Raw genomic sequence first — 21,403 nt, forward strand, 5'->3', positions numbered from 1 at the left:
CAGGAGATCCGCCTTCTAATCGTGGCCCCACCACTTGTCTGCTGTGTGACCTTGGGCAAGCCACTTAACTTCTCTGTGACTCGGTTACCTCAACTGCAAAATAGGGATTAAGACCGTGAGCCCCATGTGGGACAACCTGATTCATTCATTCATTCAATCGTATTTATTGGGCGCTTACTGTGTGCAGAGCACTGTACTTTACCCCAATGCTTAGAACAGTGCTTGACACATACTAAGCGCTTAGCAAATACCATAATTATTATGCTTACTGTATGCCAAGCACTGTGCTAAGCATTTGAGAAGATACAGGATAATCACATTGGACAGAGTCCCTGCCCCAAACAGGGCTCACAGTCTCAATGACAGGTGAAGAAACTGAGGCACAGAGACATTAAGTGATTTGCCCAAGGTCACACAGTAGGTGAGCGGCTGGGCCAAGATTAAACGGCCGATCTCCTGAATGCCAGCTCTGTGCTCTATCCATTTGGCCACACCGCTTCACAGTAGCGACAATCACCTTTTATGCTCACTGTTTCAACTGTCTGTCTACTACTCAGGGCTTTCCCCAGCACATTCTTAATCAAATATTGGCTTCTAACTGTGGTCTAATCAAACAATGGTATTTACTGAGCATTTACTGTGTGCAGAGCACTGTATTAAGTGCTTGGAAGAGTACAATAAAACAGAGTTGGTGGACAAGTTCCTGCTCACAATAAACTTAGTCTAGTCTATTATCAAATTCCAAATATACCAGTTTTTTTTTTGGCAACCCCAAAGGAGTGGGGCCATTATGTGTAAGCATGCAAGAATTGAGTCCAGCAACTAGGGGAACGGGAGGGGGGAAAAATAAAGAAAAAAGGAGGAACCAAAAGAGAAAGGTAAGAGGGCACTTGTGACTTCGTCTTACTTTTACTGCACTCTCCCAAGTCACACTTTCTTAATAGACACTCAGTGAATCAACCTCTACATGACCCTTTCTCTTTCTATCCAGTTCTCTGGTTTCAGTGAAGACCATGCTCTGCTCTCTTCTTCTCCAGATACAGGAGCACATTATAGAGAAGATACTCTCTCCCCAGACCAAGCCTGTATCTGCACCTTTTTCGTGTACTGGCCCTTTTCTTCTACTTACTCTGGCACGCAACGCTATCACCGCTTAGAAAAATCGCCTTTTTTTTCTCCGCCACAAAAAGTGTGATAGGGAGGAGGCAATTAGGTGAGTAAGCATGGTGCTGATTTCCTGCTTGCAGGCCCCTCCTACCTAGTCACACAGTAGATAAGTGGCAGAGCTGGATTGGAACTCAGGCCCATGTTCTATCCACTAGACCAATACCACTTCTCATCTTTATCTATAAATCCTACCAAGTTATCCCTCATCTCATCCCTCCTCTCCTTTAGAGCTTAGCTTAAGGCTGCCACCTTCAAGTAATATTATCCTTGAGTTTTCCAGGTCAACACAATCTGTGTGGCCCACTCCACATTCCCAACTCTTTCTTGAAATTGGATTTATAGGCAGATTTACGTTGCGCCGCAGATCAGGCTTCTACCACGGAGACTGGGCGGGGCTGTATAATTTCATTTTTTATGGTACTTGTAAAATGCTTACTATGTGCTAGACACTATATACTAAGAGCTGAGGGAGAGCCAAGATTATGAGGCCAGACAGTCCCTGTTCCACATGGGGTCAACAGTGTAACCGAGAGGGAAGTGGACTGAATCACCATTTTACAAGTGAGGAAACTGAGGCACAGAGAAGTGACTTGCCCAAAGTCACACTGCAGACCAGTTGCAGACCCGGGATTGGAAGCGAGGTTCTCAGTCTCCCAGCCCAGTGCTTTTTCCACTAGGTCAAGCTGCTTTTCAAGGGGTGTATTGGGGCCCCCTGTGCCTGCTATAGGACTGTACCCTAGGGAGAAGCTGAAGAGATGATGCTGGAGCATGGGGGCTACAGCATATGGGAAAACCTAGATCCTTTGCTTCCTGTTTTGAGTTCCAAGAAGTCAATAAACCTAACTATCAGCCAACTGTTTTTCAATAACTTGAAAATGCACTGTGAATACAAACTCCAGTTGATTCTGGTGTAGTGGACAGAGCAAGGGCCTAAGGAGCAGCGTGGCTTAGTGGAAAGAGCACGGGCTTGGGAGTCAGAGGATGTGGGTTCTAATCCCGGCTCCACTACTTGCTGTGTGTCCTTGGGCAAGCCATTTAACCTCTCTGTGCCTCAGTTCCCTCATCTGTAAAATGGGGATTAAGACCGTGAGCCCCACATGGGACAACGTGTTCACCTTGTAGCCCCCCCAGTGCTTAGAACAGTGCTTCACACATAGTAAGCACTTAAATACCATCATTATTATTATTATTATTATTGTCTGCTGTGTAACCATGGGCAAGTCACTTAACTTCTCTGTGCCTCAGTTACCTCATCTATAAAATAGGGATTACGACTGTGAGCCCCACATGGGACAACCTGATTACCTTGTATCTGCCCCGGCACTTAGAACACTGCCTGGCACATAGTAAGTACTTAACAAATACCATAATCGTTATGGTTAGTATCAGTATTAGTGCAAAGGAGCTTCCATTTTAAAGGAAGGAAAATCATGAAGTTTTGGAAGACTACTAACGTGTCTTGAGTGGCTCATAAACTCTAAAAGGTGGCAGATCATGTTTCCTATATGATATTATAAATGCCATCATTATTATATTATGTAAATAAATATGGTGTGACAAAGTTGTACTTCTTTATGCTAATAAACAGGCCCTAAGCTTCCAGTGCAATGCTCCCTTATAAATATCTATACTTTTGTTTTCTTGTTAATCCTTACAAAGGGTTGCCTATTACTTCAGTAGCCAACAAAACTCCTGAGATTTACTTTCTTTCCACTACTTCTTTCAAAAGATGAAAATTTTTCACTGCCAACTGTACTTTTAAAATCAATTTGCACCATCATGAATTTGTTTACTTTCACAGCCAACATTCCCAGCAATTATTAACCTCTAATTATGCAAGCAATAAAAATAGCAGATCTAGCGATCGGGCATATTCCAGATTCTTCCTCACGAACGCTCAACTTTCTAGTATTGCCCAATTGACCATTACTATTTTCAAATTTGGGATTTAAAAAACAATGACTGGTTTTACAGATATCCGGAAAACACCTGAGCCAAATGCGAAGATACAAGTGATAAAATTCTATTTATTCCCGTTAGAGAAGTGAGAACACAAACTCTTGGGCGAAGTGCCCTTCTCCAAATTAAAAGCTAAATAACAGTTCCTGTTTCACCATCTTGACTCTCTTTTCTAACTTGGTAACTATTAATGAACACACTCAGAAAAGACAAAAGGAGTACTCTTGGAATGTCAACAAGATGTAGGAGATGGCATTAGAAAACAATGACAGTAGTGGGGGAAGAGGAGCCTAAATATAACCCTTTTTCCCTCTACCATCCATTCTCAATGGATTTGCTTGTTGAGCAGTTACTGACTTTAGGCAGTCACTTAACCAATCTGGACCTTAGTTTCCTCATCAGTAAAATGGCAATAAGATATCTGTTCTTCCCTCAGATTGTGAGCCAATCAATGGTAGTTATCCGGAGCTTACCTGTGTGCAGAGCACTGCACTAAGCACTTGGGAAAGTACAACAGAGTACATATACAGAATCCCTGCCCTAAATGAGTTTACAATCAAGTGTGAATTGGAGATAGCTGAGCTGATGATCCTATACCTACTCCAGCCCTTGGAATAATGCTTTGGCACAAAGGAAGCACTTAATCCTATCATTCTAGAATGCATATAGCTATCCAGCTCCACATCAAGTGGAAATTCCTGACCACCAACTTCCAGGCACTCAGTTCTCTCCCCCATTATCATTCCTCTCTCTTGTCCTACTAGAGAAATAGCATGTACTATAGTGGAAAGGGCACAGGCTGGGAGTCATGAGGCCCTGGGTAGTACTCATTCATTCATTCAATCGTATTTATTGAGCGCTTACTGTGTGCAGAGCACTCTGCCACTTGCCTGCTGGGTGCCCTTGAGAAAGTCATGTAACAATAATAATAATAATAATAATGGCAGCATTTATTAAGCACTTAGTATGTGCAAAGCACTGTTCTAAGCCCTGGGGAGGTTACGAGGTGGCGCTGAGGAGGTCTGTGCCTCAGTTCCCTTATCTGAAAAATGGGGATTCAATACCTGCTCTCCTCCCTACTTAGACTGTGACCCCTATATTTGGGACGCGATCATTTTTTTATCTACCCCAGCACTTAGTACGGTGCTTGGCACAGAGCAAGTGCTTACATGGCTCAGTGGAAAGAGCACGGGCTTTGGAGTCAGAGGTCATGGGTTCAAATCCCTGCTCTGCCAATTGTCAGCTGGGTGACTTTGGGCAAGTCACAACTTCTCTGGGCCTCAGTTACCTCATCTATAAAATGGGGATTAAGACTGTGAGCCCCCCGTGGGACAACTTGATCACCCTGTACCCTCCCCAGCGCTTCGAACAGTGCCTTGCACATAGTAAGCGCTTAATAAAATGCCATCATTATTACTAAATAGCAAAATTATTGTTACTAATACAGCCCAGGCCAGACACTTAGGTACTCCTCACTGCCTTGCTTTATCTCTCCACTAGCTCATAACCTCCCTCAACCTTTACACCTGACAGACTATTACTCTCCCATCTTCAAAGGCCTATTAATATTACAACTCCTCCAGGCAGCCTGACTAATCTCCCATATGTCCATCTTATTTAGCCTCCCTGTGTCACCTCTGCTCTTGAGTTTATAACTCCTAATTATTTGGCTAATCAGCCAGTCCGACATTCCCCCTACCCCCAACCCAACGCATTCCTACATATGTCTTTACTCAATTGCTTCCCAACCCCCGTAGTTTATCTTCTAATGTCTACCTTCCACCCGCTCCCCCACCCCCCATTAGATTGGATGCTCGTTCAGGGCAGGCTCATTTCTACTAACTCTACTGTACTCTGTCAAGAGCTCAGTGCTCTCACTCAGTGACAGTGCTCAGCACACAATAAGCACTGAATAAATACCACTGGTTGACTGATACGGCTACCTCACCTACATTAGTTGAGACTCATGAAATAAGGGCTTGATTTTCTGGGTACTCTCCCACTTGCTTCCCCTTCTTCCTTATCTTCCTTCCCAAGTACTGCCAAAACAAGTTCTTCACCTGGCTTCCTGGACCTCCCCTCCCGATTGAGCCCAGGTCTGTGAGTTCTGATACCCCACACAAAGCTACAGACATCCTCACTGTTCCCCAGTTTCGGCCGGGGTGACTGTGCACCCCGACCAGAAATGGTCTGGACCCCGTGTCAGAAAGATATTGATGTAGAGATGCAATAATGTCACATCGGTAAAACTCCAAACTCCTCTGTGGGTAAACACACTTACAAAAGCACCAAATGTAAAGGCTGGGTGCTTTCAGTTTTGTGTATCCTTTGGACTCCATTCACAGCCAGGAGCAGAACCAGGCTCGGCGATTTAGGGCTCGTTCCTTGTCTCGGGGTTCAGGTTTGGGCTCTCTCCTGGATTCAGTGCTTGGCCCTGGGATCAATTCCTATGGCTTCCCTCTCTCTGCTATCCACAGAGAAGCAGCATGGACAGAGCATGGGCCTAGGAATCAGGAGGTCATGGGTTCTAATCCCGGCTCCACAACTTGTCTGCTGCGTGACCTTGGTCAAATCACTTCACTTCTCTATGCCTTGGTTCCCTCATCTGTAAACGGGGGATTGAGACCTTGAGCCCCATGTGGGACAAGGACTGTGTCCAACTTGATCTGCTTCTTAGTACAGTGCCTAGCACATAATAAGTACTTAAACACCATTATTATTATTATTATTTGCACAAACACTGTGCCAATGAGGGAGACCCTAGTGTTTCTATGCAAACAAACATTTACATGGAGTACTTTTTTAAAAACATAAAATGAGCATCAGTAACTTGGGTTAATTTTACCAGACAACTTTCCCCTTTTACATAGGCAACAATTAAATCTGAATTAGAACATTTTATTATAAAAACTAATTTTGCTTTTTAGCTGGCCTAACCTCGTGACACTCAGGGGCCCTTGGTTCCATACGAAGTTATACCATTGTGTCAGTCTGTGACTTTCAAAAGTCACTTAGAGTCATTTTCCATCTGTATGGTGGAGATAATAAATACCTGCCATTTGCCATCTGGAAAATGGGGATAATTACCTGCTACTCCCCATCTGAGGGATCTAGTGAAAATAAAGGACAAAGAAAGCAGGTAATAAAGACATGTAAATTTAAGGTGGCATTCTATTTATTCCATGCAGATTTAGAATATTTCTGTCTTCCAGAGGCGATATGTTCTCCAAATTTGCAGGAATCCAGTTCCCTGTTCAATTGAGTTTTTTGTCAAATGCATTATTTTTTCTCTACATCACCCTAAGGGCTCGGGTAACAATTTGTGGAGCTTTGTGAAGATGAAAAATTCCTGAATTAAACTGAATGAAAACCCCACTGATAATTCAGGGTCAAAACCGGACAAATCTCAGACTACTGACTCGAAGGATGAAAAAACAGGCCTCGTGAATCTGGGCTGATTTTATTCGAGAAAGTGAAGACCTGCGGAGGACACCGTCTCATCCAGCCAAATGAAAAGTTAATCAGAGCTGCTAAATTGTTCGGAAGCTCCAGCTTCGCTGAAGTAGGAGCGGCCAATACCCGAGCAACTTGATATCACAAGACCTCAAGAATGAAACACCTGCTCTGGGCAGCTGGGGAAGCACCACCCAATGAACCCCCTTTAGTGCCCCACGCCCAATTATTTAGCACAGTGGACAGCTCCCAGGACAGCGCTTGTCTGGAAACATCCACAAAACCTGGTAGGCGTGCCGGGCAGGGCAGAACTTCATTAAAACAAAATAATCTTATCTTCCTTTTTCTAGAGTCCACAATCTTTGGACACCAGTCTTCCAGTTCGCTCTGAATGCTAAAAAAAAAAAAACCCAAATTCATAAAAATTTCACTAACTATAAGTTGGTGTTTTCTTCATAATCTCTTTGATTTAACCCTTTCCCGCTCACAGCTTGCTTCTGGATAATGCTTATTTCAAAACTCTGGTTATTTAGTTCCTTGACTACCATTTTTCCTATCCTCTCCTGCTTCAAATCCAGCTGTGGCAGGGTGGGAGAGAAACAACAAAAAACCCTTTCCATCATTTCTTTCTAGCTCAAGACTCCTATTCTGCCCAATTTTCCTTAGAGTTTAAGAACTCATAGCAAGAGGTGTAAAGACAGAGTCACACTAAGTCAGCTGTGCTAAACCCTCTACTACACAGTGGTTAATGTTTTGTTTTGTTGTCTGTCTCCCCCTTCTAGACTGTGTGCCCGTTGTTGGGTAGGGACCATCTCTATACGTTGCCGACTTGTACTTCCCAAGTGCTTAGTACAGTGCTCTGCACACAGTAGGCGCTCAATAAATATGACTGACTGACTGAATGAATAATAGAAGCTAAACCCCTCCTTTGGTTTAGCAAGGTAGCAAATACACATTTGAAAGGTTGTTTCAATCCCTCCCCTTTACTCAAAAGGCAATTTTCCTTACAAACTTACTTTTTCCCAGACCACTACCCGAGGTTCAATGAAAAAATGAAATAATATTCACTTACTCAAAATCATATTCATTTATTTCATATTTTCTCTCATTCATTGTCTCCATCTTGCCCAGTGCTTAGTACAGAACCTGATATATAATAATAATAATAATGGTATTTATTAAACACTTACTATGTGCTAAGCACTGTTCCAAGCACTGGGGTAGATACAAGGTCATCAGGTTGTCCCACATGGGGCTCAGTGTCTTAATCCCCATTTTACAGATGAGGTAACTGAGGCACAGAGAAGTTAGGTGACTTGCCCAAAGTCACACAGCTGACAAGTGGCAGATCTCTGACAACCTCTGACTCCCAAGTCCGTGCTCTTTCCACTAAGTCACGCTGCTTCTCATATAGTAAGCACTTAACAGATACCACACAATTATCATTATAATTACTCCAAATAGGATGATGACTTTATTGCACTCAGTTCTCTTGGCTTTCTTTTTAATAACTTGTTAAAGTAATAAGACTTGATATGTTTTAATTTTTAAAAATTAAAAATCAAAGCAGCTTGTTTTAGAAAAGGCCTTCTCTTCAACACTTTGACACTCACCCCAGTACTTTCTACTCTACTAATACCTATCTCTCCCTCCTAAACTGTAAGCTCCTGGTATGAAGGGATCACATCCAACTAATATACTGTACTTTCCCAAGCATTTGGTATGGTGCTCTGAAAACAGTAAGTGCTGCATGAACACCACTGATTGAAAGATCACTCAGATTCAGTGATGAGAAATGAGTTTAAAATACATATTTCCCAAGGCAGTACAAGAAAGAATCTGCAGGCTCACTCTTTTCAACTTTCAAGTCATCCCATGAATAATATTTCCTTGTGCAAAAATAGGATCTTTTCCACTGGGGTTTGCCATAATGTGTTTTCAAAGCAAGTTTTGGCTGACATTGTTAAGGAATTAGGGAATGTTCAGACATCACGAACCTGTTGGGATTACAGTTTGCCGCGGTGTCAGAAGAAATTATTTGTGGGCGTGTGTGCATGTCTATTGTGGGAGGAGACATGGTGAGAACTGCAACACCAGTTTTCCTTAACAAGGGGTTCTGCAAGAATGCGACTTCAGTGTTCAAGAGGGTGTACGTTAGAGAAGGGATTTGTCAACTACTAAGTAAGGGGTTGATGATAATATAAAAGCAAGGAAGCGACCGAGGAGACAGGAGGTAAGTTAGGTTAGCAAGCCTATGGAATACTTATGAAGGGAAAACTACATTTTCACATAAACATAATAAGAATAATGGTATTTGTTAAGCGCTTACTCTGTGCCAAACACTGTTCTAAGCGCTGGGGTGGATACAAGATAATTGGGTTGTCCCAGGTGGGGCTCTCAGTCTTAATCCCCATTTTCCAGATGAGGGAACTGAGACACAGAGAAGTGAAGTGACTTGCCCAAGATCACACAGCAGGCACGTGGCGGAGCCGGAATTAGAACCCATGACCTTCTGAATCCCAGGCCCTTGCTCTAGCCACTACACCATGCTGTTCATATACACATATGTATAAACACATATTTAGTTTCTGAATATTATAGGTTTTCCTCATCAAACCACTAACGAACATCATAGCATTTTACCAAAGATCCCTCTTCCTAAAGGACCCTAAAGTCATACAATTAAAAACCTGGCATGTCCACCATCCTTCCAGGCTCACAAGCTCGTTACCTTTATGTTATCCTCGACTCATCTCTCTCATTCAACCCACGTATTTATTCAATCTGTCGCTAAATTCTGTCGCTTCAACCTTCACAAGGTCACAAAAATCTACCCTTTCCTCTCCATCCAAACTGTCACCACGTTAGAACAAGCAGCAGCCCGCCCTACCTCCTTCCCCTCCCCACAGCACCTGTATATATGTTTGTACAGATTTATTACTCTATTTATTTTACTTGTACATATTTACTATTCTAATTATTTTATTTTGTTAATATGTTTTGTTCTGTTGTCTGTCTCCCCCTTCTAGACTGTGAGCCCGTTGCTGGGTAGGGACCGTCTCTATATGTGGCCAACATGTACTTCCCAAGCGCTTAGTACAGTGCTCTGTACACAGTAAGCACTCAATAAATACGATTGTAGTGTATACAACCCGGGCCTGGGGGGCTGAAGGACATGGGTTCGAATCACAGCTCCACCACTTGTCTGCTGTGAGGCCTTGGGCAAGTCATTTCACTTCTCTGGGCCTCAGTTCCCTCACCTGTAAAATGGAGTCCCATATGGGACAAGGACTGTGTCCACCCGATTTGCTTACATCCACCCCAGAGCTTAGTACGACGCCTGGCACATAGTTAAGTGCTTAAATACCACAATTATTACTGGAGAAGCAGCGTGGCTTAATGGACAGAGCACAGGCCTGGGATTCAGAAGGCTCTGCCACACGGCACTTCACTTCTCTGGGCCTCAGTTACCTCATCTGTAAAATGTTGCCAACTTGGACTTCCCAAGTGCTTAGTACAGTGCTCTGCACACAGTAAGCGCTCAATAAATACGATTGAATGAAATGAGGATTGTGTGAGCCCTATGTGGGACAGGAACTGTGTCCAACCTGACTAACCTGTGCCTGCCCCATAGTAAGTGCTTATCAAGTATCATAATTATTATTATGACTGTCCTATCCCGCCTTGATTACGCTATCAGCCTCCTTGCTGACCTCCCTGCCTCTCGTCTCTCCCCACTCCAGCTCATACTTCACTCTGCTGCCTGGATCATTTTTCTACAAAAACGCTCAGCCCCATTTCCCTTCCCCTCAAGAACCTCCAGTGGCGGTCCATTCGCCTCCGCGTCGGACAGAAACTCATTGCCATTGGCTTTAAAGCAGTCGATCACCTCGCCCCCTCCTATCCCACACACTTTGCTCCTCTAAGGCCAAACCCACTCCATGAACGTCAATCTCATCTATTTTACTGCTGACCTTTCGCCCACGTCCTGCTTCTGGCCTGGAGCTCCCTCCCTTTTCATATCTGACAGGCAATCACTCTCCCCATCTTCAAAAGCTTATTGAAGGCATATCTCCTCCAAGAGGCCTTCCATCAGTCAATCGGTCATATTTATTAAGCACTTACTGTGTGCAGAGAGCACTGTATTAGCCACTTGGGTGGGTAACAGACATTCCCTGCCCACAAGTTTACAGTCAACACTAAGCCCTCATTTTCCTCTTCTCCCACTCCCTTCTGTGTCACCCTTGCACCTAGATTTGCTCCCTTTGTTCACCCCTCTGTCAGGCCCACACACTACTGTACATATCTGGAAATTATTTATATTAGTGTCTGTCTCCCCTCCCAGACTGGAAACTCACTGTGAGCAAAGAACGTGTCTACCAACTCTGTTATACTGTACTCTCCCAAGGGTGTTTATTGTACAGTGCTCTGCACAGAGAAAGCACTCAAATGCGATTGGGTTTTCATTTAAAATCAAACCCGCAGGAAATATTCTACAGTGATGCACCCAGAATTATCAGATCATATTTCAGAGGTGGGGAGTGTTGTTTTTATCTAATCCAGAAAGGGGGAATTAGGCAGAAAATACAGTCTGAATTCAGGTAAAGACCACTTGGATTCACACCCTGATTCTTTAAGACAAGGCAACTCATCAGGAGCTTTATTTCATCCTGCTTCTATAGACAGGCCAGTAGCTGCAGCCTCTACCTTTGGATTCTATTACCGTGCAATTACGCCAATCCCTCTTTATAATGCTTTTGTTGCCTTTCCACAATAGTGCTATTGGATTATGTCACCAGTTTCCCCATAGTGCTTCATTTTAAAGCTCTGATTTGGCTTCGCATGCCCAGGGAGCAGCATACATGCCGAGACCACGGTACATCATGATCCAAAAGCAAATCACAAATATTGTACGATTGTCACAGTTTGCTGGGAGGCTACATGGATCTATTTCCTGGCATGCAGCAATCAGGTGGCTCTTTGAGCACAGTCAGATGCTGCAAGTAATGGAGCCTCTCATTAGGAGTGAAAGATGAGTTCTAGCCCTAGAACCTGAGAAGAACTGATTATTGTGCACGAGAAGCGGCGAGGCCTAGAGGAAAAGCCTGGGCTTGGGAGTCAGAGCACCTGGGCTCTAACGCCAGCTTTGCTTCTTGCCAGCTGAGTGGCTTTGGGCAAGTCACTTCATTTCTCTGGGCTTCAATGTCCTCACCTATAAAACGGAGATTCAATACCTGTTTTCTCCTACTTAGACTGTGATCCCTACGTGGGGCAGGGTCTGTGCCCGGCCTGATGTTTTTGTAGCTACCCCAGCATTTAGTGCTTGGTGCATAGTAAGCTCTTAAACTCCACAAGTGCTGTTATTATTAGTAGAAGCTTGTTCAGTACCACTCGTGTACTCTCACTTTCCTGCCAGTCAGCCGTCTTTCTGCTGATTCCCAGGGAACAACAAACAAACAGGTAGGCAAAGGGGCAACGTATTGCAAAGGGCACATGTGGTCTTTGACCAAGTTTGTCAGTTGCAGGCAGAGCCAGGATTAGAACCCAGGTGCCCCGATTCCCAGAGCAGCACTATCTACTGGACCAATTACAGTGTTGGTGTTGAAAAAAAACACACACTGAAATTCCTTAAATCTGGCAGGTAAATTAGATGTATCTGTATTTGGGTGGCTGGCAAATCAACAAATCTTCTATTACTGGCAAACATGCATACTACTAGCTGATCATACAGGTTAGATAAGGTGCTAACTGTTACAAAGTGCATTTTACTTTGCATCTTCAGAACACATTAATGCAACTTTGCACTGTTTCGTATAGGAAACCATTCTTAGAGTTCTTTCATTTGGTACTATTTGCAAAGAACCAATTCAGAGCTCTAACTAATGTTTTTCAATACCTGAGATTGAACACTCAAAAGCCTAAAAAGCCCTCATATCTAAAAGAGTCAGCTTAAAACTGAATCTCTAAAATTAAAATTAAGTCATGTGAAGGTTGGCACTGCCAATCCACAATTTCCCTTTATGCTCCTGCTGGCTACTATATGCACGCACTAAAACTTGATATTTGCAATGTATTTTTCAAGCACCTCCCAACAGCAAAACCAGACCGCTTAGAAGTAGAAATTTCCATAACAGTCCCTAGGCCCCAGCTGACTGTGCACAGGCTAAGATGAATAGCTCTGTTCCACGAAACACATTAATGAAGGAAACAAATGAGGACAAAAATATCTAAGTTTACACTCCACAGGTAAATCCACCCCCCACCCGGAACCACCTCCACCACAACAAAAAAAACCCTACTTGAAGTTTTTGCCCAAAAGAGGAAAGAACAGCACAATCTTGAACCCAACCATCTGGAACCTATTCTTTCCTTAGCCGTATAGTTTATTAAGCACTCCCTTGATGGGGCTGCAATGTACTTGGGAATTATGATGTATCACGGTCTCAGCCCACAAAGAGTGCACAGTGGGGCAACCGACTCAGAAGACCCAGCCTCCATCAGAGGAGAGGAAAAATTAACTGGAACAAGAACATCATTTCAAGTTCCTAAAAGTTTTGTCCATGTAATTATTCCCCTCCTTTCCTCTTCCACTTCCTTCTGCGTCACCCTGACTTGCCCTCTTTATACTTCCCCCCCCTTAGCCCCACAGCACTACTGTACATTGTAATTTCTTTATTTGCATTGATGTCTGCCTCCCCCACTCTAGACTATAAGCTTGCTGTGGGTAGGGAGCATGTCTGTTTATTGTTGTATTATACTCTCCCAAGTGCTCTGCACAGCGCTCAACAAATATGACTGAATGAATGAATTCAAAACTTAATGGAAGGTCCTAGGTGTAAGACATTTTTCAAACTAGCAAACTGCCACATTCACCTCGAGATATAAGGCTAAGCATTTTCTAAAATGTATTCAGAATGGTCCTGAAATAAATTTAGTTCACTGAGCATAAAGTGGGAAAGAACTCTAACTCTACCTCAGATATGGATGGAAAACACATGCAGTTGGGGTGGAGAAAGGGGCTTTCAAGCTAACTCAAAGAGTACAACCCAGAATCTTCTACTCTAATGCCAAAAGATAATGGGAATTTATCTACCCGCCAATCTCACTATGCACTGATTTACATTGCCATAACTCTGCCACAATGACCAGCATATTACGGTTTCTACTTTTTCAAGCATCTCCACAAAACACGCCACTCAGTAGTCATCCGATCATGCTGCTACTCTAACGTAATAATTCCCCAAACTTTATCCTAGCATTTTGGTGGTGCAACTCCCCCATCCCCTAGAAGTTACATAATTGGTGTTTAAAAGATTCACCAATTCACTTCTAATTTAAAATTATCCAAGTTGCATAGGTATAAAAACAGGTGTTAAGATCAGTTGCCTTAAAAAAAAAAAGAGCGACAGTGCCTCATGGGTTAAATAAATTATTCATTCATTCAATCGTATTCATTGAGCACTTACTGTATGCAGAGCACTGTACTAAGCGCTTGGGAAGTACAAATCGGCAACATAAAGAGACGGTCCCTACCCAACAACAGGATGACAGTCTAGAAAGGGGAATCCTCCACCAAAATCACACAGATGACTTGTTTGTAACACTTCATTAAAGACTCACCTGAGGGACACTTCACTAGTCTGCGGTCTCCTCAGAGAGGCAGGACTCCATAACCATAGGACATCTGACGCCAGTTTTAACAGCTCACTGAAAAGAACATTCATCCTATGGTCTACACGGCCTTTCACACCTAATACTTGTAAAGCCTCTTTTCTGAAAACATGAACAATTCATAAAACTTTTTAAGTACATGACATCAACTCCAAATTGAGATGATGTCCTTTGGAGTACTACTAATAATGATGGCATATGTTAAGCGCTTACTATGTGCCAAGCACTGTTCTAAGTGCTGGGGTGGATACAAGGTAATCAGGTTGTCCCACGTGGGACTTACAGTCTCAATCCCCATTTTACAGATCAGGCAACTGAGGCACAGAGAAGTTAAGTGGCTTGCCCAAGGTCACACAGCAGACAAGTGGCGGAGCGGGGATTAGGAACCTACATCCTCTGACTCCCAAGCCCCAGCTCTTTCTACTAAGCCATGCTGCTTCTCTACATTGCACTATATAAACTGATCCCAAAATATACTTCAGGCACCACCAACATGAAGATAAAATTCATCTAGTAGACCAGATTTCCCCCCCTGCACCTCTTCGGGGAATGTTGGAAAACTGCACACCTGAAATTAAGTGACTGCAGAGACGTAATCCACCACCTACTTTGAAGATATCAATCATACAAGTAACAAAAGAGTCCTTACCTTACTACATCATCAATGTTGTTTCTGTATACACCTTCAAGTCTTTCTGCAGGAAACCCCATAGCAATTATGTTTGGATAAATATCTGATTTTTTAGAGTTAAGGAAACATTTGCAACATACATATACCTGCAAACAGAAGAATATGAATCATAATGGTTCAGCTAACGCTGTTCGTTCAACTAAATCAGGACAAAATTTGAACATCAGCTGAAACAAATGAAACAAATGACAAAATGATACCAATATTTTCACATTTTATGTTCAGTTTCATATGAGTGCTCATACCACATTTTAAATTAATTTGTTATTCTACCTTACTACTGAAGAAAATTAGTTATAGAAAGCCTAAACACACTTGAACACATGACAATGAAGGCAAGGCTTCACACGTCTACACAAGATTTGCACAGTATGAAGAAGGGTTTTTCTTCCCAATAACCACCGTAATTAGAAATTTAACAAAATCCCCTGAAACTTACTCTATGCTCAAGGGGCATGATTCCTAAAACTATACTGAAATGGACCTGAAATCCCTTCTTCTTGGACAATACATATTTTACCTTTTCGATTATTGTCTTCAAAAAAAGGGATAGCTACCAAAAGAAAATGAACTCAAGCACACATTAAGGAATCATCTCCCAGGCATCTCAAAATATTTCACAAGCACTACAGCTATTAAACTTTTAATAGCTAGATTAAAGTTTGGTGCTTTTGAAAATGATTTACAGCTGTAGAATCTAAGGCTAGTAATGGAGATGCTCAGAAAAAAAAGTAAAATATTTTAATAGGTAGCTATTACTTGGTAAAAGTTGAATATTCTTAAAAAAACCCATCATGCCTTCCTTCATGTTTCTACCCTGTCAGGAACTAACAAGACTTGACTCAGAATAACATAAAATATGAAATTCTTCAATGTTTTTCCCAATAAACTGCTGAAACACTGGTAGTTATCAAAACACACTTTTGAGAATAATAATTCCTTTCTCCAATTCGGATAATTTACCTTATCTTAGTTCAGTATTGCACTCAACTATTCCATAAGCTTACTACACCCCCATTTTTCTATTTGCATATATTTTCATTTTAGATGACATCAAAAGAGAACAGATCCATGCATATTTGGCTTATTAAAAATGAGAAAGAAACAAAGTCTAGCAGCTAATTAAAATAGAAATACATTTCAGAGAAGAGATCCAGTTTCAGCCGTGCAAATAAAGCTTCAATTAGAAAATCTAAAAAAAGGCTAACCCTTCATACAAGTCACATGCTAATAGTGAAAACACTCTAAAGGATGGCAAAGTGCATTGAAAAAATGAATTTTATTTTTTTAAATAGAAATACCTCATCTAGAATTTTGATAGGTGGATTTCTTGTCTCCTTTAAAAAGAAAAAGAACAAAAAAAGACTGTGTTTCTGTTCTGTAGGGCTGTAACTGTCATCCCCTAAAATGTTTCAACTGAAGCCACTCAGCAAATTTAGATAACCCTTTCAAAAACTTAACATACCTAAACTTATTTATTTATATAAATTATACAGTTGTCCTTTGGTTCAGAGACAATTAAATATATACACAAACATGAAACTACTAGGTTCACACACTAAAAAAAATATTTAAGATGACAAATAACTCCTTACATTCATTCATTCAATCGTATTTACTGAGCGCTCACTGTGTGCAGAGCACTATACTGTTTGGAAAGTACAAGTTTTTTTTTGATGGCATTTATTAAGCGCTTACTATGTGCAAAGCACTGTTCTAAGCGCTGGGTAGGTTACAAGGTGATGAGGTTGTCCCATGTGGGGCTCACAGTCTTAATCCCCATTTTTCAGATGAGGTAACCGAGGCCCAGAGAAGTGACTTGCCCAAAGTCACCCAGCTGACAAGGGGCGGAGCCAGGATTTGAACCCATGACCTCTGACTCCAAAGCTCTTTCCATTGAGCCATGCCTCCCCACCCAACAACAGGCTCAAAGTCGTATTTACTTTTGTGCTGCTGCCATTATCATCTATACCCAGTGGTAAGGGAACAATTTTGAAAAAAACCAAGAGTATGATTGTAACCCAGAGGAAAAAAGTGAGACACACTAAAAAAGATATCCAGTCAAAAACAGAATTCCTTATCTTCTCTCCCAAACCCTGTCTTCCCCCTGATTTTCCCATCACTGTAGAAAGCACCACCACATTTCCTGCAAGCCCCTCACCTTGGCTTTATCCTCAACCCATCTCTCTCATTCAACCAATTTTTCAATGTCACAAAATCCTTGTGGTTTAACTTTCATATCATCACTAAAATCCATTCTTTCCTCACCTCACCCCCTCTTACCTTACCTCGCCGCTCTCCTATTACAGCCCAGCCCACACACTTCACTCCTCTAATGCCAAAGCACTCAAACTACGTCAATCTCGTCTATCTCACTGCTGACCTTTTGCCCACCACGTCTTACCTTTGGTCTGGTACGCCATATCGGACAATTACCCTCCCCACCGCCTTACTGAAGACACATCTCCTCCAAGAAGCCTTCCCTAAGCCCTAATTTCCTCTTCTCCCACTCCCTTCTGCGTCACCCTCGCACCTGGATTTGCTCCCTTTGTTCACCCCTCCCTCAGCCCCACAGCACTTATGTACAGACCCATAAATGATTTATGTCACTGTCTGTCTCTTCCTCTAGACTGCAAGCTCACTGTGGACAGGGAATGTCTACACAATTTTGTTATTCTGTACTCTTCCGAGCACTTAGTACAGTGCTCTGCACACAGTAAGCACTCAATAAATACGGCTGATTAAAATAGCTGCATAGGATTGGAAAGTTACATTGCCAATATTTAAGACAACTGAAAAACATGGGGTGTTGGGTTGAGAAAGATGTATAACCGCAGTCAAGCAAACAAGTACAGAAGAATGTAAAAAACAGATACTTTAAGAATATAAAAAATAGATGTCAACATCAAAGTGAAGCACTCCAATAATAAGCCCTATACCTGGAAAAATGCACGGTCTTGCCCTCAAGCAGCCAACATTCCCTTATTGGGCATTTTGGCAACTGGGATTTTCAAGTTACATACTGAAATGGTGTTCGAAGATGATTTTCACTGCAGTGTTTAGGATTTACAAAAAGACATTTTTAAACTTAAATCTGATCTACAAAACTTCAAGTGATCAAAATGCACTTGATGAACTCTATACGAAAGACAAATATTTAGTTTTGACAAATCCAATATTACAGCTAAATTACAATGAAGAAAAGGCCAAGGTTACCCAAGTTCACAATGCCGACTTCAGTATTTAAGGAAGACGGAGCAGGGCCTACAGGAAACAGCCACGAGTTTGGGAGTCAGAGGACTTGGGTTCTAATCCCCGCTCTGCCACTTGTCTGCTGTGTGACCTTGGGCAAATCACTTCTTTGTGCCTCAGTTACCTCACCTGTAAAATGGGGATTATCTCCTACTTCCTCCTACTTAGACTGTGAGCCCCAAGAGGGACAGGGACTGAGTACAACCTGATAACAACAGTAACCTATTGTTACACAGTACTCTCCCAAGTGCTTAGTACAGTGCATTGTACACAGTAAGTGCTCAATAAATATGATTGAATGAGTGAATGAATACAGTGCTTGGTACATAGCACTTGACTACTATTTTTTTAAAAAAATCCATAATTTGTACCGAAAATAAAGGAACCCATAAATTCTGAAATTTCCTCTGGGGGTCACAGAGCTGCAGTACCTGTTCCTGCTCCCAAAGGTCTAAAGACCACATTCCTAACATATCCACTAACTAAAAAAGATTTAAAATTAAACGTTTAAAAATCCACCTCAAATATTCAGGGTCTTAAAACAGTGGCTAACTGCATTTTCTTAAACCTGACAGGGATAAGATCTTCCCTAGATCATTAGCAATTAAAAATCCCTAAGGGACTGCCTCAGCTAAAGCAACAATACCTCTTCCTTTCTGACGTGTTGTGGAGCTGAGGTTCTTGGACGGCAAAAGAGGAGACACACAAGCTAAGACTGCACAGCCCAAGAAAAGTGCAAAATTGAGCAATTATCTTAGTTGATTCACTCCAAGATGACAGCTCTGGTGAATAAATCAGCCTAAAAAAAGTGTGCTGTATACAGAGTGACCCATTTAGAGACACAGAATACCTCTTGTGAATTAATCAGTCAATTTCTAAAATAAGCCCATCTTCATTTTTCCTTCTTCAAGAGAATTTTTTTTTCTGTGACTGCAAGGCATGACTTCATTACTAAAAATCCCAAAAGCCAATAATTCAGATTCTGGTTAACTCTTAGTAATTAACTAGGTAATTAACTAGTAATCCTCCTTGGCCCTGGTGCAACAGGATTACTACTTGTGGGTGTCCCTCAAGACTCAGCTGTCCCCCTCTGTTATAAACCTCCACTCACTCTCTGGGGGAGTTTATCCACTCCCACCATTTTGACGCCCAAATCTACCTTGCCAGGCCCAACTTCTCCTCTGTAATGCCACGTTTCCTCCTGCCTCCTGATAGTGGCTCAGGTTGAACGTGCCCAAGACTGAACTCACCATCCCTTGCAAATCCTCTCCTCCCAATGACTTTCCTATCACTGTTGACACCATCATCCCTGTCTCACAAGCCTACAACCTTGGTGTTATCCTTCACTCATCTCTCTCCTTCGACCCGCATCATTCAGTCAGTTCTATCTTCACGACGCCCCTAGAATCCACCCCTTCCTCTGAATCCCAACTGCTACCACCAAGGTCAATCAACTGTATTGTACTCTCACATGCACCACGAACAGTACTCAATAAATACGATTAATCGACACTGCTATTTCAGTGCTTTCTGTGGATAGAGCACTATACTGACAGCTTGGAAAAGTACCATGCAATAGAGTTGAAAGGCATACTCTCTGCCCACAAGGACCTTACAGTCAAGAGGCATGACAGTTAATAAAATAAACTACAGATGGAGAAACAGAGTATAAGGATATATACATAAGTGTTGTGGGGCTGAGAATAGGTAAGAGGGAGAGAGCTGATTGCCTCAAAGCCGACAGCAAGGTTTTTATGCTTGATATATACGCGGATGGACAACTTTTGAAGGTTTTGGGGGAGTACGGAGATATGGGCTGTAGTTTTTTTTTTTTTTGGAAGAATGATCCAGGCAGCTGAGTGGAGTAAGGAATAGAAAGGGGGAAGGCAGGGAGGTCAGGGAGGAGGCTGGTGCAGTAGTCAAGGTGGGATGTGGATTAGCATGACAGCAGTCTGGATGGAGATAAAAGGGATTCTAGAGATGTTGTGAAAGTAGAACCGACAGCACCTGGTGACAGACTGCGTACAGGATTGAGAGAGCGGTGCCGTCTCCGGTAATGGGAAAAAAACAAGGGGAGGACAGGGTTCAAGTAAAAAGAAGAGTAGTTCTGTTTGGGACACGTTAAATTTGAAGTGTCAGCAGGTCATTCAAGTAGAGATATCCTGAAGGCACAAGGAAATGTGAGACTACAGAGAAGTAGGGAGGTCAGGACTGGAGAGGAAGGCTTGGAAATCAACTGTGTAGAGATGGTAGCTGAAGCATGTGAGGGAATGAATTATCCAAGGAAATGGGGGTAGATGCAGTATAGAAGAGGATCCAGAACGGAGCCCTGAGGGACCCCCAAAATTAGTGAGTGGGAGGTAGAGGAACAGCCATCCAAAAAGATGGAGAAGGAACAAAGAGATAGGAGGAGAACCAGAAGGCGACAGGTCCCTGCACGTTATCATATCCTGATTTCCTTATTGCGTCAATTTCCTGGCCTCAGGTCTAAACTTCAGTCTGCTGCACAGATCATTTTTATAAAACATCATTCTGCACACATCCCTCCAACTCCGCATGAGCCTCCAATAGTTGTCGATTCCTCAACGCATCAACCAGAAACTCCCAGCCAGAGGTTTTAATGCCCTCCCTTCTCTCTTTTTCCTTCTCCCACTATCAGGAGCCCATGCTCCCTTCATTCCTCTCAAACAAGCCTACTCACTGTATCTTGTCTCTCCCAGTGTCGACCGACCTCCTGCCCAGATGCTCTCCCCCTTGTCTGTAACTCCGGCCCACCACTGTTCTCCCCCGTCTCTTCTGAAATCACATCTCCTCCAGGAGGCCTACCCCGGTTAATCCCTCATTTCCCCCCACTCTATAGCCTCACCGACTGCCACTTCAGCATTTCCATCACTTCTAAGCACTTGGGAATTTATATCCCCCTCCCCTTACCCTCTTAGCACATATGTTCACATTTATACCTTATTGAGTCCATCTATTTGTAACCTATTTCCATGTCTGTCTTCCCTACCAGACTGTAAACTCCTTGAGGGCAGGAATCATTTCTATTGTACTCTCCCTAGTGCTTAGGATTGTGTTCTGCACACAGTAAGTGTCGAATAAAGATGATCTACTGATTCTGTTGACTGGGTCTGCACAATCCTAATGAAGTGGGGGGTGTATCCAGTTGGTAGCACACTCACAACAAAAATTGACCATATCAACTGGAAA

At 42.6% G+C, this 21,403-nt stretch overlaps 1 protein-coding gene across 1 annotated transcript in view; it reads right to left on the reverse strand.

Moving 5' to 3' along the window:
• The window catches only part of PTEN (phosphatase and tensin homolog), an 80,288-nt gene that overhangs the window by 40,715 nt on the left and 18,170 nt on the right, over positions 1-21,403 (reverse strand). The window contains exon 2 of the mRNA XM_038743579.1: positions 14,900-14,984. Coding sequence (XP_038599507.1) covers positions 14,900-14,984 — 85 coding nt within the window. The remainder of the gene's footprint in view (positions 1-14,899; positions 14,985-21,403) is intronic.

The sequence above is a fragment of the Tachyglossus aculeatus genome, chromosome 3 (assembly GCF_015852505.1).
Source record: "Tachyglossus aculeatus isolate mTacAcu1 chromosome 3, mTacAcu1.pri, whole genome shotgun sequence".
Lineage (NCBI taxonomy): Eukaryota > Metazoa > Chordata > Mammalia > Monotremata > Tachyglossidae > Tachyglossus > Tachyglossus aculeatus.